The following is a 17179-nucleotide window of genomic DNA, read 5'->3' as shown; positions in this document are numbered from 1 at the left end:
AAGTAGATAACCAACTTTCCCAGAAAGTAGAAATATTTCCCATTTTCTCTGATACAAATTTCCCGTTTTCTATGATAATCTACTTTGGAAAATATGTTAATATTTCCCAAAAAGTCGATAATCTACTCCTACAAAAAGTGGATACTCTACTTTACCGAAAAGTAGATAATCTACTTTTCAGGAAAGTAGATAACCAACTTTCCCGGAAAGTAGATATTTCCCATTCTCTATGATACAAATTTCCCGTTTTCTATGATAATCTACTTTGGAAAATATGTTAATATTTCCCAAAAAGTCGATAATCTACTCCTACAAGAAGTCGATAATCTACTTTACCGAAAAGTAGATAATCTACTTTTCAGGAAAGTAGATGACCAACTTTCCCGGAAAGTAGATATTTCCCATTCTCTATGATACAAATTTCCCGTTTTCTATGATAATCTACTTTGGAAAATATGTTAATATTTCCCAAAAAGTCCATAATCTACTCCCACAAAAAGTCGATAATCTACTTTACCGAAAAGTAGATAATCTACTTTTCAGGAAAGTAGATAACCAACTTTCCCGGAAAGTAGATATTTCCCATTCTCTATGATACAAATTTCCCGTTTTCTATGATAATCTACTTTGGAAAATGTTAATATTTCCCAAAAAGTCGATAATCTACTTCCACAAAAAGTCGATAATCTACTTTACCGAAAAGTAGATAATCTACTTTTCAGGAAAGTAGATAACCAACTTTCCCGGAAAGTAGATATTTCCCATTCTCTATGATACAAATTTCCCGTTTTCTATGATAATCTACTTTGGAAAATATGTTAATATTTCCCAAAAAGTCGATAATCTACTCCCACAAAAGTCGATAATCTACTTTACCGAAAAGTAGATAATCTACTTTTCAGGAAAGTAGATAACCAACTTTCCCGGAAAGTAGATATTTCCCATTCTCTATGATACAAATTTCCCGTTTTCTATGATAATCTACTTTGGAAAATATGTTAATATTTCCCAAAAAGTCGATAATCTACTCCCATAAAAAGTCGATAATCTACTTTACCGAAAAGTAGATAATCTACTTTTCAGGAAAGTAGATAACCAACTTTCCCGGAAAGTAGATATTTCCCATTCTCTATGATACAAATTTCCCGTTTTCTATGATAATCTACTTTGGAAAATATGTTAATATTTCCCAAAAAGTCGATAATCTACTCCCACAAAAAGTCGATAATCTACTTTACCGAAAAGTAGATAATCTACTTTTCAGGAAAGTAGATAACCAACTTTCCCGGAAAGTAGATATTTCCCATTCTCTATGATACAAATTTCCCGTTTTCTATGATAATCTACTTCGGACCTATTTGGCCTAAACCGGACATGTTGACATACTGTACTTGAATTCGTTTTTGTGCGAATTTGGGATTCTCTGTAAAATTTGTACCACTCAGTAGCAATAGCTGCATCATTATAAAAAGCAAAATATATCAGAAATCGTAAAATTCTCAAGGCTATATGAAATAAAACAATGTATGAATGTATGATTTTATTGCTGTTGATTTTTTTAATGTTTTCATACAAAAATATACGACATTATGTACACTGTCTACACAACACCCACAGTCAACAGAGAGCCTTTGGTGTTTGTGTTATAACTGTGTTTGTTATATACCTGTGAGTTTGTTACCCTGTCATGTCACCTTGGTTGTCAAATATTTTTGTGGGTAGGAAAGTAAGAAGAGGTAAGAATAAGAACAGGTGAGAGTAAGAACAGGTAAAAGTAAGATCAAATAGAATAGAGGAAGTGGAGTGTTTTAACCAAGAATTAATATATAGGTAAATAACATGGTGACATGAATAACGTGTTTGTGTACTGTATGTGGGAGTGGATAAGGTATAGACTATAGTGAATCAGTCAGTCATGGTGCTGTCTTCATGTCTGAGGGTCGGTAACCATAGCCCTCTGTTACCAACCTTTTTGACCTGTTTTAATTGCATGTTACCCTCACAGCCTTGCCCTGACCCTCCTACCCACCAATATCTCTGCCATAACATCTTTCTCTTTAATTCTATGTTCAATGTTTTTCATTTTTCTTTTAAGTTTTCATTATTTCTCTCACTAAAACATCTTTTTTTTTGTTTACTTAAACTTTATGTTCCAGGTTAAAGGATCTCTGAGATCATCAAGTGCTGTTCTCTGATCTATTCTTGTTGTAATTATTCCTGCACATCTGTCATCATAACTTATGTTACTTACCAAAATTTAAGAATTTTTAACCTGTCAAAGTTTGCTGTTAAATATACTGTACTGTACTGTACCACAATTTTATTTTGGGGGGATTTTGCTATATACCAGCATTTCTTAACCTTTCCCGACCTCAGCACCCCCTGTGGTCAGATCTAGGGAGTCCAGCACCCCCTTCATCTGGTTGTAGAGACTACAGTTGCTACAGGGCTATAACAAGTAATTACAGTACAATACTGCTTTATAATTTACTTTGATCATTCTTAAAAAAATATGGCCTTTCCCAGCACCACCCAAAATCGATTTCAGCACTCCCTGGGGGTGCTAGGACCCCAGGTTAAGAAACGCAGCTCTATACAGTATTGGACACAACCATTAATTCCATCTCCACAGCCTTAAGTCTAACTCCATGTTCTGTTCTGTCTTTTGTTCACTAATCTGTGCATCAGCCTTTGTGTGTTCCCCACTGTCTGTAATGAGAGCGGCAGCCTCTGTATACTGAATATTTTATATTGCTTTATAATTAATTAATATATATATTATATATATATATATATATATATATATATATATATATATATATATATATATATATATATATATATATATATATATACAATAAATACATACATAAAAGTAAACACTTTATGACTATACTTCAACAAGGTGTACAGCTTACATCTCTCACTCTCTAAAGTGGAAGCTTCAGCAGCCAATCACCTGCCAGAACCTTCAGGCAGGTAAACCATACACAGACTGGAAGAAATAAATCATTTGAGTTAGTAAACAAACTATTGTTGGGTATGATAACATAGCTGGAACTCGTGGAGGAATTACTGCAGTCATCATCATCCAACTGTGACACCAGAGTTAAGATGTGTCCACTGGTGGACCTAACACCTGTACGATATTTAATCAAGTTAGGGCACATCATCTAGTACACCTGTTAATTAATTACTCAGCATGTCATCACCTGTCATAAGTGTCCTGACTCACCTATCATCTGGCGGGCAGTTGGTGTGAGCAAATGGCGTTGGCGAGGATGTTGGTGTAGACGGCGTTAATTTCTCCTTCAACCCGGTACTGTGTCTCTCCTCCTGCCCCCCGCCGTGCCACTACCTGTAACAGAGCCCCTTCTGTCTATACATTGATTGCTACTAACAGAACATTACTGTCTTTACCCAAGAAACTAGTCTCTAAATTATTTACTACATTCTTTAAACTCTTTACTAGCCCTAGGACCACCTGCTACTGTCCTAGACTATCTACTACTGCCCTACAACCCCCTACAACTGCCTGGGCCTCTTTCTCACTCTAGGCCCACCTCTTACCTTCCTTCTACTGCCCTACAACCCCACCGACTGCCTGGATGCTCACTGCCTGGGCCCACTACTGCTGCCTGGACCACTCTGCTACTGCTGCAACCCCCTGCTGCCATAGACCTCACTACTGCCTGAACCCTGCTACAGCAGCCCCCTACTGCCCTTCCTGCCTTCTACTGCCCTACAACCCCCTACTGCACCCTGGGCCCTCTGCTGCTGCCCTGAGCCCACCCCCCTGCCCACCTGACCCCTATGCCTAAACACTCTGCCACCCTAAACCCTCCCACTACCTGAGCCACTCTACTGCTGCCTAGACCCTGCTGCCTGGCACCTGCTACTGCCTGGGCACACTACTGCTGCCCCAGCCACAGGCCCTGCTACTGCCCTGAGCCCCACACTGCACCTGAGCCCTGCTGAACCCTCTACTACTGCCCTTGACCCTCTACTACTGTCCTTAGACCCCACTACTACCCCTGAACCCCGTACTACTACCTGGGCCTACAGCACCTGGGCCCCTACTACTTGAGACCCCTACTACTACCCTAGACCCCCTACTACTACCCTAGACCCCCTACTACTACCCTGGACCCACTACTAGTGCTCTAGGAGCCACTACTACTGCCCTAGACCCCCTACTACTGCTCTAGGACCAACTGTTACTCACCTGGTGGAAATGACAGGCGCACTTTCCTTGGAGAAAATGACGGTAGCGGGCGGCAGTCATGTTGAAAGTGTCGACGACCTGATAGCCGCGGTGGTGGGCAAACGATGCCAGGTACTTGGAGTGGTCCAGCAGCCGTGAGTGGTCCCTCTGTAGGGGAGAGGGCGAGATGTCACACTGTGTGGGGGAGAGGTCGAGAGGTTACACTGTGTGGAGGTGAGGTCGAGAGGTCACACTGTGTGGGGGAGGGATCATGTGGGTGCCTTTACTCACCATGGACACCGTGTGGACGCCTGGGGCCGCCACGTGGAAGCCAGCTCCCAGTGTTTTAAGAATGACCTGAGCTCCTTGAAGACCCTTCCTGTAGACAACACCAAGGCGCTTGTTAGTGACTCACCGCTACAGTGACTCAATAACTTACTGCTACCGCGACTTAGTGATTCAATATGCGAGTGTTTTTTAATTAAAGTATTTCACGAAACAATATTGAGAGAGAGACAGACAGACAGAGAGACATACCTGTGTAAGGCGGAGGAGACCATATGCAGGTGTTGGGCCGCCACCCAGTGTACACCGCCCACCACCACCACCGTGTTGGAACTGTTCCTCAAAGGTCCTGCCCTGGAGAGTCACCATATTAAGTGTTAAGAAGTCAAATGTGTCAGCTTGGTTGAGGTGAAATTTAATTCCCCTGATCCTACTGTTTTTGAGCCTACCTAAACCTTCTTGAGCCTAACCGAACCATTTTGAGCCTATCTTAATCTTTTTGAGCCTACCTAAACCTTCTTGAACCCATCTGAAGTCACCTTTACCTAACAGAACCCACCCACAGCTTCCTAAACCTATTAGAATCTCCCACTTGAACCCCAATGAACATAAACTAACCTACACGAACTCCCCTTGAACCTTACCTGAACCCCTTGAGCCTTAACTGAACCCCACACCTTTGAAACCTACGTGAGCCCCTATAAACCATGCTAAAACCCCATAAACCATACTGAAACCCTCATAAACCTTACTGAAACCCTCATAAACCTTACTGAAACCCTCATAAACCTTACCTGAACCTCCGTGAACCCACCTGAGCAACAGCTGATAGAGTGTTTGATCAAAGACAGGTCTGTGGTTGGAGGGCAGCCAGAATTTGGGGTAGTAGGCGAAGGCGAATGTGGTGTGGCCGTCGTTTACCCCGCGGATCACCCTGAGGTCGTGAGTCTTATCCCAGGAGGTGAGAGTCCCATTGAGGCGTTCCACTAAGGCATACAGCATCCCCCGGTTAGTACTGTCTCCTAGGAACACCAGCTGTAAATACATATATACGTATACAGTATAGGGTCAATACATATACATAGGAAATACGATAAAACATGAATAAATTGCATTAGATTAGTAAATAGTTAAATAATGGAAGACTTGAGACACTGGAAGTAATTTAGTTATGAAAAAAGGAAGTCATGATTCCTTTAGTTAATTTCTCAAGCGTTCTTTTAGTTGTTGGTGTAGGTAGTGGATTCATACCGTCTTTCCGTGGAGACAGTGACGGAGGTGGTGGGTAGTGAGGGCCGAGTGGGTGCAGGAGAAGGGCTGCCATACCGCCTTAGACCAGTCACATAACACTCGCTCCACACACGACGCGCACGGCAGCACCCAGCGACCTGAGGCAGAACCCTAAGTTATAACGTCTGTCTGTACCATACCTCAGTCCTTACTTTAAACTGTGTAAAGGTCTCAGACTACTGAGTAAAATTAGCTGTGACTTAACTAACTCATAGTGTAACAGACAGTAAGACGAGTGACTATCAAAATGCGCTTCAGTCAACATTTTCTTCGCTGTAGTTTTTTCACGTTAAATCTTTCTATAATCCTGTAGACTGTAGAGGGTGAGTGTAGGTCAGGCACACTTACTGTAGTTACCAACCCCACCACTGCAGGTTTCTTGTAGTAACCGACCCAAGAGGAAACACTGTCACTCCCTTACCGTGGGCGTCCCCCTGGTGGCAGGCGGGAAGACTCTGACTGTGAGAGAGGAAGACCCTCCACGAGTTGAAGGATGACTCGATGCTGAGACTACAAGGCTCTGAGGGCGAAATTCTCAGCTCACACTCCTGTGGGAGACGCCTAAGTGTGAGAGACAGAGACAAGAGACTACGAGATGTTTGGTGGTAGATGTATTTGGCTGCTAGATAAGAAATTCACTTTATATTGCATTTTCGAACAACACACAATCTTAAGAATCTCTGATTCTTTGTCTTCCTTCCCACTTCTACTTTCCTCCCCCACTTCCCACTCTCTTTTCCTCTCACACCTTTACTTCTCCCATTCTTACATCCTCTCTTCCCTCCTTACTCCATCAACTTCCGCTCCTTTCTCCCGACAACTCTCCCGTTCGTCTTTTCTTCTTATCTCTCCCCCCTTCCATCCATCCCCATCTCTCCTTCCTTCCCTCTCTCATTCTCCTCCCTTCCCTTCCTCCCCTTGCCTCCCTCTCTCACCTGCTTCAGACCACACACTTGGTGAGGGAGACTGGTCACATCAGGTGAGGGCACTGGTGGGGGTCGCCGCGTGAGGTGGATGGTGTAGGTGTTGAGGGTCCAGGGTTCTGAATGTCCTATGTCCACCACAGCCAGAGGGACGCGGTTCTCCCCGAGTCCCAGCGTGTAGTTCACCAACCTGCAGGAGAGAAGAAATCCTAGGTGAGGGAGATGACTGGAAACACCATGAGGAGGGAGTCCTTTTGGTGAAGATTTAACTTTAACTAAAGAAATAAGTCCTTCGAGAGAGATCCCTTCAAGATCCTATCAAATGTGTGTTGTCATGAAGGATATATAAACACAACCTGAGCCAGACTTACGTAGACGGTCCGAATTTATCATCGAGTCTTGCCTCTGCCTGACAGTTGAGGGCCACACCAGTGACTTCCACCATGATGACCCCGTACTCCACCTCGCCCCAGTAGGAGGTCACGAGCGGGGTGAAGGTCGGCGTGAGAGTGATGTCTGGCACCAGGATGATTCGCTGAAGGTATGGTGCCGTAGTTGGGTCTATCAATCACCGAAATAAAAAAAAGTGTCAGTCATCTTTGAGAATGTAAACAAATGAGGAATTGTAAGTCGTCGTCTCCATTTAAGTCCGCCATGGTTGGTGATATGAAGACGATGGTTATTATAGATTAATATATATTTCCTTAATTCCCCAAACTACTCAATACGATATACTTGATAAAATTATATATCCTAACCTAACCCACCTTGCATACAGCGGTCCTTGGTACTCTCCTGATGCCTCAACCATTTCTCGTGGATGTCTTCGTTCTGCTCCAGGTCGTGGCTGTGGTAGAGGGAACAACAGGGTCACATATTACTTAACTTTACCAACGCTCACGACTCTTATGTTGTTTATGTACGAAAGATTCAATTAAAAGATTAACTCTGGGGATTCATTATGCATTTAATATTCCCCTAAGGTAAGAATAGGGGGATGAGGAGGAGAGGAGAGGGACGGAAGAGGAGGAGGAGGAGGGGGCCGCAAGAAGAGGAAGAGGAGGAAGATCTAAAAACAAGGAAATGAATAATAAAAAAAAAGATGGAGAGAAGATCAGGATTAATTTGTGGAAATATCATTGGGTGAAGTATGAACCTGCTAGACTAGAGGAAGGCAGAGCCCTGGGTACACGTCTGAGGGTAGGAGGAGCCCTGGGTACACGTCTGAGGGTAGGAGGAGTTACCTGTCCAACATGGGTGAGACGCCAGGGGGCAAGGGGCGATGGTGGGCTTCCAGTGACGTCACCAGCCCGTGTAGGTCCCTGGTCACATGACGCCAACTCTCCCTGCCAAGTAAACACACAGGGATCATGAATGTATATCTTTAATTACAGCAGCAACAGCAACTACTGCTATCAATATACTACTACTACTATAAATACTACTACTACTACTATTAATTACTTCAAAATGTACACGAAAATCCTTGAAAGCGCCGTTTGTTTACTAAAAAATTCCCATGAGCTTTCAAAGACGCCATCTTGTCGCTACACCTACAACAGACCTTACTAAGAACGCTCAATGTTTACTAAGTTACTCCGAAGGAAACTTACGTGAGGAGGTAGGCAGCTGGGGCGAAGGCGGTGCTGGTGTTGGTGGAGACGGCGTGGTACAGGTCACCGATTACCTGTAGAAGGAAGAGAAGAAGAAAAAATGAGATGGAGAAGGAGGAGAAGGAAGGTAAAATGAGATTGAGGAGGAGGAGAAATCAGATTGAGGAGGAGAAAGAATGAATAATGAGATGGATGAACTATTATGGATATGCTCTGTCTTTTTTCACGCATTTCTCTGCCTGCACGTGACACAAACACAAACAAACACCTTTTAACAACACAAGAAAACTCCCCTGTATGTGTGAGTAAAAGATCATTGTATGTGACATCATTTACCTGGTCATAGATACGGCCGACTGGTGAGGGGTAGACCATTGTAAAACCCACTCTCTTCGCCTTCTTCTGCGTATGTGTTGTGACGTCTGGCGGCTGGTCGGAGTATTCCCTGGATCCCATAACAGTTTCTGAAGGTGTCATTTTATTTTTTAGAGTGTATGAATCATTAAACTGCAACCATTTATTTTTACTGTTGGTGTAAATTTCTTGTAATCGAAAGGGATTCTTCCTTGGGTTAAAAGAGATATCCTCACGTCCGGGAGTTCTGATATCTAGCGCAGTTACTCCACTTAATAGTTCGTTTTTTATGTCCGTTGTGAGTTGTCCGTTTTCTCTTCTCGTTTCCAGCAGGTACTCAAGGTCTGGTTGGGTCAAACACAACTCGTGGGAAATGAGACAGTCCACACCAACCACTCCTGCGGAAAAATCTAATATAACTTCTACACCTTGACGTTTCAGAACTCTTTAATGAGTTGTATATTTTAGGTTGCGTTTGTGAGCTGTAGCCATTTCTTTTCTTAAAAAAAGTATTCATCAACAAGGCATCTGTGAGACAATTATTATTACTGAAAGTTTGTTGCTCACCCAAATTGTCAGCAGCCTCCGTGAGGGCCTCATTCACTTGGGACGCCACCTGTACATCTCTCGTCAGCAGTGTCATCACGTCCCTCGCCACCTGGATTCTGCCGACAGCATGGGCATTGTGGGCGTCCAGGTCTGCGGAAGTGAAGGAGAGGTCTGGTTGGCCGCTGACGCCCAGGACAGCCGGGTAGAAGGTAGAATTGTAGACGAGGTCAACACCCAGCAGCTGGTAGCACCCCTCGCACCTGAAGCGTCAACACGAGACAACAATACTCACACCTGAGAATGGTTATATGGAGTTTGTGTCGATAGTTTATGGCTGGTAAGGTGTACTGTGTGTGGGAAGGTCTGGAATTATCGTTTACTGTGAGTGTGTTATGTAAAGAACATCGATAAATAATAAAGTTTCTGCCTAAAAGGAAATATAGTACAGAACATAATAATAACTTTTAGGTCCTGTACATTCTTCAAGTAAATAAATTGTGTATTCTTCCTACACATAAAACACCTCCACAGACATACTGTACAAAAAACATTAATTTTCTTAGCAATACACCAAGAAATGCATTCAATACTGTGTTTATCTTTGAATATACATTTCCTGGGACCCTACACTACTGTGTCGCTGTGAACCATCACCCTAGTCCCTCGTCCCTCCGGCAGCGCCCCCACCTGTAGCGTCGTGAAGCCTTCTTCAGGTTGTGGACCTTGGGAGGCAGTAGTAAGTCAGCAGCCAGGGCCAGTGTGACTAGCACAGCTTCAGTGTGGCCCACCATGGCCCGCATGGCCTCCTCGCCCGACGTGCGGCCCACCCACGACACCAACTCAGACCACGTCCACACTCGGTCCTGGATCTGAAGTAGGAGGTCTCAAGGAGTTGTGTCAACACAGTCATACACGCCAGCATGTATAGGTACTGTACACAGGTAAGTCACAAATGTCACTTTTTACTGCTAGACTGAAAAAAGTGTTACTGATACGTGTTCCAGCAGCAAACTTGGAAAACAGGCAGCATAAGCCATACAAATGACGTCACTAAGACTTACTATGAGAGGAGAGTTACACAGGTGGAGGTGAACTTACTCAGGCGGGGACATACCTTGGCGTAGCCTCTGGCTGGGGGGTGCCGGAACACCACCTCGCCGTGGGTGTGGACATGAGCTCGTAGGGGCTGCAGCGACCCCAGCAGGAGGTAGAGCCTCACCGACACGCTCACCCCCAGCACCTGCAGCGGCGGACCCCAGTGAACCTGCACCATCTGTCCTGACCCCAGCCTGGGAGAACACCACGACCTCAGTACACCTCCAACACCCCCCCTCGGCACAACAATACACTACTTCTACACCTCGTCTCGTCTTACTACACCTCTACGACACAGGATATTACAGGTGCTATGTCTACACTACACTCAACTTACTACACTACTACTACTACACCCGACCTTACTACACCCCTCTTACACTCGACTCTGCTACACGTACTGTACCAGCTACTCAATTTCACTTCACCTCAGACATATCTTAACATCAAAGAGACATGTCAAGGGAACATGTCCGTCAAGAATACATCGTTAATAGTAATACCAGCGATATATTTCCAGGTAGAAGTGATAAAGTTAGTTGATATAAAGTTTGAGACATGAAACTAGTTATACACGTGAAGAAATATACAAATAAAAGCTCCTCCCGTCAACACAGTTTTCCTACCTCTTATCACGCAAGTCCTCCAGTAGTTTCCTGTTGTCTACCACCGCCACGCCCTTCCCGGAGTGGGAGGCCTTCACCACCCACTGAGCGGTGTCTGGGAGGGCGTGAGCGGCAGCGGTGAGATAGGTGATGTGGGCGGGGAGAGCGTAGCAAGCTGGGACGAGGGCACGAATAGGTGGAACCAACCTTGAGGCGTGGAGGAGGTCGCACAAACTCTCTCGACGCCACAGGGTCCCTCGTAACCCAGGGAGGCGACCTACCTGCCAGGGGAGTCAAGAGGACGTGGCTTAGTGACGTGTGTGTGTTAGGTTAGTTTAGGTTTGAATATTTCCTCTTAAAATATTTTGTGTAACCTAACCTAACCTAACCTAACCTAAGCCAACCCAAAAATCTACCAACCACATTGAGTATCATCGTGGATCTTTCGTATATATGATGTTGGCGAACTGGAAATGACGTTACATCTATCTATCACCAAAAAGTGTGTTATTTATTGTACTTGAGGCTATGAGAGGATGTTTGTAGGAATGCAATGAAAGATAATATATGAGAAGTGCGATGGAGAGAGGAAAAACCTGAGGACTTGAAGGTAAACATGAGAGAGGTACACGACGGTCTCTTAAAAATATATACATTTCCGTCAGAATTAATTAGTTAGGACATTTAAATATTAGTTTTCTTCATTTTCTCATTTTAATTTACATATATTGTATTTCAGAGACTTTATCTGTTCATATATAACTAGTTGGAACTTTCAGGATAAATCTTCTGGGTTCATCGACACATACGAAGACTCATCCCGAAATGTTCCAATAACGATTCAGATTATTAAATAGTAAACTGAACCAAATCACATATATTTGGTTTTAAAATATTAATTATGGCTCAATGGGGAGTTTTCAGGGTAACAATAAGTGACCCGAATGTTTAAGAAATGGCCGATAGTCGTCACCCAACACATTTCCTTCCTTCCTTCCTTCCTTCCTTTCACAAACATTCTCTCTCTCTCTCTCTCTTTCTCTCTCTCTGTCTGTCTGCCTATCCCTCTTTCTCCTCTCCTCCATCTCTCCAGTCTTTCCTCCTCCCCTACCGTCTCCATAGAGCTCAGCGAAGTATGGATCAATTAGCAGAGTTCCCCCTCCCCAGCCCGCCAGGTCAGCATGTTTTATTCACTGAGGCATTGTTGTTATCCATCATGGGGGGTGGGGGATAGAGGGGGAGGGAGGGGGGGAGTAGGTGTGTAGGGAAGGTTGGCCCCATTGTTCTAGTGGGCCTCTACCACGTCACCCACCCACATTATACACACACACACCCAACACCACTGTCACCCATAATCTGAGGCACAGTTTCCTAGCACTCGTTATCAATGCTAACAGGCCTCCCTGATTATCCCCCCCTCCCCCCAGTTGTCCCCTACCCTATGCAGAGACAGTGATGGGGGGTGTTGAGGTGGGCAGGAGAATGAGGTGATGGGGTTGTAGAGGAGTGGGAGGGGGAGGAGATGGGGGAGGAAGAGATAAGGAAAGAGAGGAGAAGTGAAAGAAAGGAGTGGGGGGGGGTTGTGGAGGAAGGAGATAAAGAATGGTAAGGAAGTAGAGAGAGAGTCCAGCTGGCTAGTAGAAGGATAGGAAGGAGGCAGGGGGCAGGAGATCAGGTGTGAAAGGAGGCGGTAGAACAGGAAGGGGAAGAGTGGAAGGAAGAGGAGGAGGTCCAGGGAGAGCGTGAAGACAAGAGGGAGGAAGGAGGATGTCGGGAGATAGGGAAGGAAGGAGATAAGGAAGGAAGCCAGGACGTCATGAGAGAAGGAGGGAGGGAGGGCCACAAGACACCTTACCTCTCTGATATTCATTGATCATCAGGTGTCACTGGGAAGTCCTCGTCCCTCCCTGCCACGGCTTACCAATTATGATCCATCACTGCTGACGTGACACCTCCCTCCCTCCCTCCCTCCCTCTCTCCCTCCCTCCCTGCTTCTCCCCCTCCCTCTCCTGCTCCTCTGCTACCCTCCCTCCTCTTCTCCTCCTCCCCGCTACCTCCTCCCTCCGCTACCCTCCCCCTCCGCTCCTCCCTCCCTGCTACCCTCCCTCTCTCCTGAATCAAATCGTACGGCGGAAACCAAATATAATGTTAAAATTGGCGTCCCTGCTGCAGACTCTGGAACACGTACCTTCTGGTGTGGCCTGAGGGAGGGGAAGAGCTTTCTGGGGAGACAAGCGGAGGAGTCGCCGTCAGTATAAGCCAGACACACCAGCAGCCTCCAGTCTCACACACGACCTCCTGCTGCTGCCTCCTCTGTTAACAGTCAACAGTTAGTAGGTGATACAGTCAACAGCTAACAGGTGATACAGTCAACAGCTAACAGGTGATACAGTCAACAGCTAACAGGTGATACAGTCAACAGCTAACAGGTGATGCAGACAACAGCTAACAGGTGATACAGACAACAGCTAACAGGTGATACAGTCAACAGCTAACAGGTGATACAGTCAACAGCTAACAGGTGATACAGACAACAGCTAACAGGTGATACAGTCAACAGCTAACAGGTGATACAGTCAACAGCTAACAGGTGATACAGACAACAGCTAACAGGTGATACAGACAACAGCTAACAGGTGATACAGTCAACAGCTAACAGGTGATACAGTCAACAGCTAACAGGTGATACAGTCAACAGCTAACAGGTGATACAGTCAACAGCTAACAGGTGATACAGACAACAGCTAACAGGTGATACAGACAACAGCTAACAGGTGATACAGTCAGCATTCAACAGGTTATTTAGACAGTATTTAACAGTTGACAGTCAACAGGTAAAATAAATACTAAATGATCTATCCTACCATAAGATTCTTTTACTAATAGAACCGGGGCCCATTAGAACTGGGGCCCATTAGAACAGGGGCCCATTAGAACCGGGGCCCAATAAACCAGTCAACATAACTATCCTTTCTCAACCATAAGCAGGGTGATGGAGGAGGGTACAGGTAGGGTGATGAGGAGGTACAGGTAGGGGTGATAGAGGAGGGTACACAGGTAGGGTGATAGAGGGAGGTACACAGGTAGGGGTGATGGGGGAGGGCACACAGGTAGGGGTGATAGAGGGAGGGTACACAGGTAAGGTGATGGAAGGGTGATGGAGGGAGGGTACAGGTAGGGTGATGAGGGAGGGTACACAGGTAGGGTGATAGAGGAGGGGCACAGGTAGGGGTGATAGGGGAGGGTCACAGGTAGGTGATGGAAGGGTGATGGAGGGAGGGCACAGGTAGGGTGATAGAGGGAGGTACACAGGTAGGGTGATAGAGGAGGGTACACAGGTAGGGTGATAGAGGGAGGTGGTGGGCAGGTGGAAGGGTGATGGAGGGAGGGCACAGGTAGGGTGATAGAGGGAGGGGTACACAGGTAGGGTGATAGAGGGAGGGGTACACAGGTAGGGTGATGAGGGAGGGTACACAGTAAGGTGATGGAAGGGGTGAGGGAGGCACAGGTAGGGTGGGATAGAGGGAGGGGCACAGGTAGGTGATAGAGGAGGCACAGGTAGGGGTGATAGAGGGAGGGTACACAGGTAGGGGTGATAGAGGGAGGGTACACAGGTAGGGTGATAGAGGGAGGGTACACAGGTAGGGGTGATGGAAGGGTGATGGAGGAGGGTCACAGGTAGGGTGATAGAGGGAGGTACACAGGTAGGGTGATAGAGGGAGGGTACACAGGTAGGTGATAGAGGAGGGTACACAGGTAAGGTGATGGAAGGGTGATGAGGGAGGGGCACAGGTAGGGTGGATAGAGGAGGGGCCAGGTAGGGGTGATAGGGGAGGTACAGGTAGGGTGATAGAGGGAGGGTACACAGGTAGGGGGATAGGGGAGGGTCACAGGTAGGGTGATAGAGGGAGGTACAGGTAGGGTGATAGAGGGAGTGCTACAGTAGGGTATGAGGGAGGGCACAGGTGGGGTGGGATAGAGGGAGGGCACAGGTAGGGTGATAGAGGGAGGTACAGAAGTATAGGGGAGGGTACACAGGTAGGGTGATAGGGGAGGGTCACAGGTAGGGTGATAGAGGGAGGTCACAGGTGGGTGATGAGGGGGGGTCACAGGTAGGGTGATAGAGGAGGGGACAGGTAGGTGAAGAGGGAGGGTACAGGTAGGGTGGGTAGGGGAGGGACACAGGTAGGGTGATAGAGGGAGGGCAAGGTAGGGTGATAGAGGAGGGTACAGGTAGGGTGATAGAGGAGGGGGGTAGGGTGATGGAGGGAGGGACACAGTAGGGTGATGAGGGAGGGCACAGGTAGGGGTGATGGAGGGAGGGCACAGGTAGGATGATGGAGGGAGGGCACACAGGTAGGGTGTGATAGAGGGAGGGCACACAGGTAGGGGTGATAGAGGAGGGCACACAGGTAGGGGTGATGGAGGGAGGGGCACAGGTAGGATGATGGAGGGGCACAGGTAAGGTGATGAGGGAGGGTACACAGGTGGGATGGAGGGGGGGCACATAGGGTGATGGAGGGAGGGCACACAGGTAGGGTGATAGAGGGAGGGCACAGGTAGGTGATAGGGAGGGTACACAGGTAGGGTGATGGAGGGAGGGCACAGGTAGGGTGATGGAGGAGGGACACAGGTAGGGTGTGATAGAGGAGGGCACACAGGTAAGGTGATGGAAGGGTGATGGAGGGTGATGAAGGGTGAGGGAGGAGGCGCTAACTGCTCAACAACACCGCGGTAATTAATGGATTGACTCGTCCCAGCAGTCCACCATTGACTGATCTGCCAATAGTCCACCAAAAGGCGCGACTCTCTGGCTATTGACACCTCGTCCTGCCTCACCCCCGCCCCTTCTGCTGGTGGTGGGTGGGGTTGTGGTGGTGGTGTGTGGTGGTGGTGTGTGGTTGTGGTGGTGGTAGGTGGCGGTTGTGGTGGTAGGTGGTGGTGGTGGTGTGTGGTTGTGGTGGTGGTAGGTGGTGGTGGTGGTGTGGTTGTGGTGGTGGTAGGTGGTGGTGTGTGGTTGTGGTGGTGGTGGTAGTCTCTCTCTCTCTCTCTCCTTAATGGCGGCAGTGTATCGTATAGCGACTGTCTGGTGATAACACAAGATGGGAATTAAATAATGATGGATGTGGTGTTAGTGCAGTCATCTGTCTGTCTGTCTGTCTGTCTTGCCTCTGTCTATCTCTTATTAGCGATCATGACAGGGCGTCGAAGATGATAGATGAGCAGTAAGTGATAACGGGAGAGAGAGAGAGAGAGAGTGATGAAGGATGTGGACAAAGGAGCAAAGCTTGTTATTTAGATCTATCAACTTAGAGACTGCATTAGTGGGGCGGCGTCTGAACCTAACCTAACCTAACCTAACCTAACCTAACCTAACCTAACCTAACCTAACCTAACCTAACCTAACCAAACCTAACCTAACCTAACCTAACCTAACCATGGTCTTGATATGGTTGATGGATCAATCTTAGAGGCTGTTCAGTATATTCTAGAGGGCGGTGTAGTCGGGAGCCGAGTTGTTCACACTGATCCTAATGGCGGAGTCGTCGACGCATTTCCTAGCGAGCTGGAGGTGTCTATCAGGGCATAGTTGATGGTGATGAGGAAACAGAGAAGGCTCATCCTAGTGCCCTGGGGACGCCATAGGTGGAGACATCCTCTAAAAAGTCTACAGCCTGGAGTTAGTCACTAAGGATGTCTGTAAGCCATAGTATGAGACTTCTCGATGGCTTTGTTGATAATTATGATGTCTTAAGTGTGTGTGTGTGTGTGTGTGTGTGTGTGTAAGTGTGTGTGTGTGTGTGTGTGTGTGTGTGTGTGTGTGTGTGTGTGTGTGTGTGTGGTTCACCCTGATGTGACACCATAAGAACCACATCTTTAAGGGCCCCTGACCTCTAGTGGGACGGAAGGTCAACTACAACTGATTTTCAAATTGTAATGTGGCCAATGGTGAGACCTTCCCCACCCCTCACTCCACTTCTCACTCCTCACACCTCACTCCTTCCCTCATCCCTCACTCCACTCGTCACACCTCACCTCTTCCCTCACCCCTCACTCCACTCGTCACACCTCACCTCTTCCCTCATCCCTCACTCCACCTCGTCACACCTCACTCCTTCCCCTCATCCCTCACTCCACTCGTCACACCTCACCCTCACCCCTCACCCACTCTGTCACACCCTCACCCTCCACCCATCCCTCACCTCACACCTCACCTCCTCATCCCTCACTCCACCCCCTCACCTCCACCCTCACCCCTTC

The 17179-nt window shown here is 46.8% G+C and overlaps 1 protein-coding gene across 4 annotated transcripts in view; it reads right to left on the bottom strand.

Moving 5' to 3' along the window:
• Nucleotides 1-1527: 1527 nt before the first annotated feature.
• Nucleotides 1528-17179, bottom strand: part of LOC121860980 (cadherin-like and PC-esterase domain-containing protein 1) — a 33115-nt gene continuing 17463 nt past the window's right edge. Inside the window, exons 4-22 of one of the 4 annotated variants that reach the window (XM_042358403.1) lie at nt 13107-13231; nt 10940-11199; nt 10333-10507; nt 9906-10087; nt 9237-9478; nt 8652-9067; nt 8316-8389; nt 7947-8048; nt 7470-7549; nt 7074-7263; nt 6715-6892; nt 6201-6327; nt 5741-5877; nt 5304-5524; nt 4742-4843; nt 4496-4583; nt 4226-4372; nt 3236-3358; nt 1528-2995 (exon numbers count right to left, since the gene is read on the bottom strand). In XM_042358403.1, coding sequence (XP_042214337.1) covers nt 3239-3358; nt 4226-4372; nt 4496-4583; nt 4742-4843; nt 5304-5524; nt 5741-5877; nt 6201-6327; nt 6715-6892; nt 7074-7263; nt 7470-7549; nt 7947-8048; nt 8316-8389; nt 8652-9067; nt 9237-9478; nt 9906-10087; nt 10333-10491 — 2565 coding nt within the window. In that variant the 5' untranslated portion in view covers nt 10492-10507; nt 10940-11199; nt 13107-13231 and the 3' untranslated portion in view covers nt 1528-2995; nt 3236-3238. Of the gene's footprint in view, nt 2996-3235; nt 3373-4225; nt 4373-4495; nt 4584-4741; nt 4844-5303; nt 5525-5740; nt 5878-6200; nt 6328-6714; nt 6893-7073; nt 7264-7469; nt 7550-7946; nt 8049-8315; nt 8390-8651; nt 9068-9236; nt 9479-9905; nt 10088-10332; nt 10508-10939; nt 11200-13106; nt 13232-17179 lie in introns of those variants that run through there. The other 3 variants (XM_042358404.1, XM_042358406.1, XM_042358405.1) reach the window with 3 other exon arrangements.

The sequence above is a fragment of the Homarus americanus genome, unplaced genomic scaffold (genome assembly GCF_018991925.1).
Source record: "Homarus americanus isolate GMGI-L3 unplaced genomic scaffold, GMGI_Hamer_2.0 scaffold52806, whole genome shotgun sequence".
Taxonomy (NCBI): domain Eukaryota; kingdom Metazoa; phylum Arthropoda; class Malacostraca; order Decapoda; family Nephropidae; genus Homarus; species Homarus americanus.
Note: the sequence above shows the minus strand (reverse complement) of the source record. Positions and strands in the feature narration are given on the sequence as shown.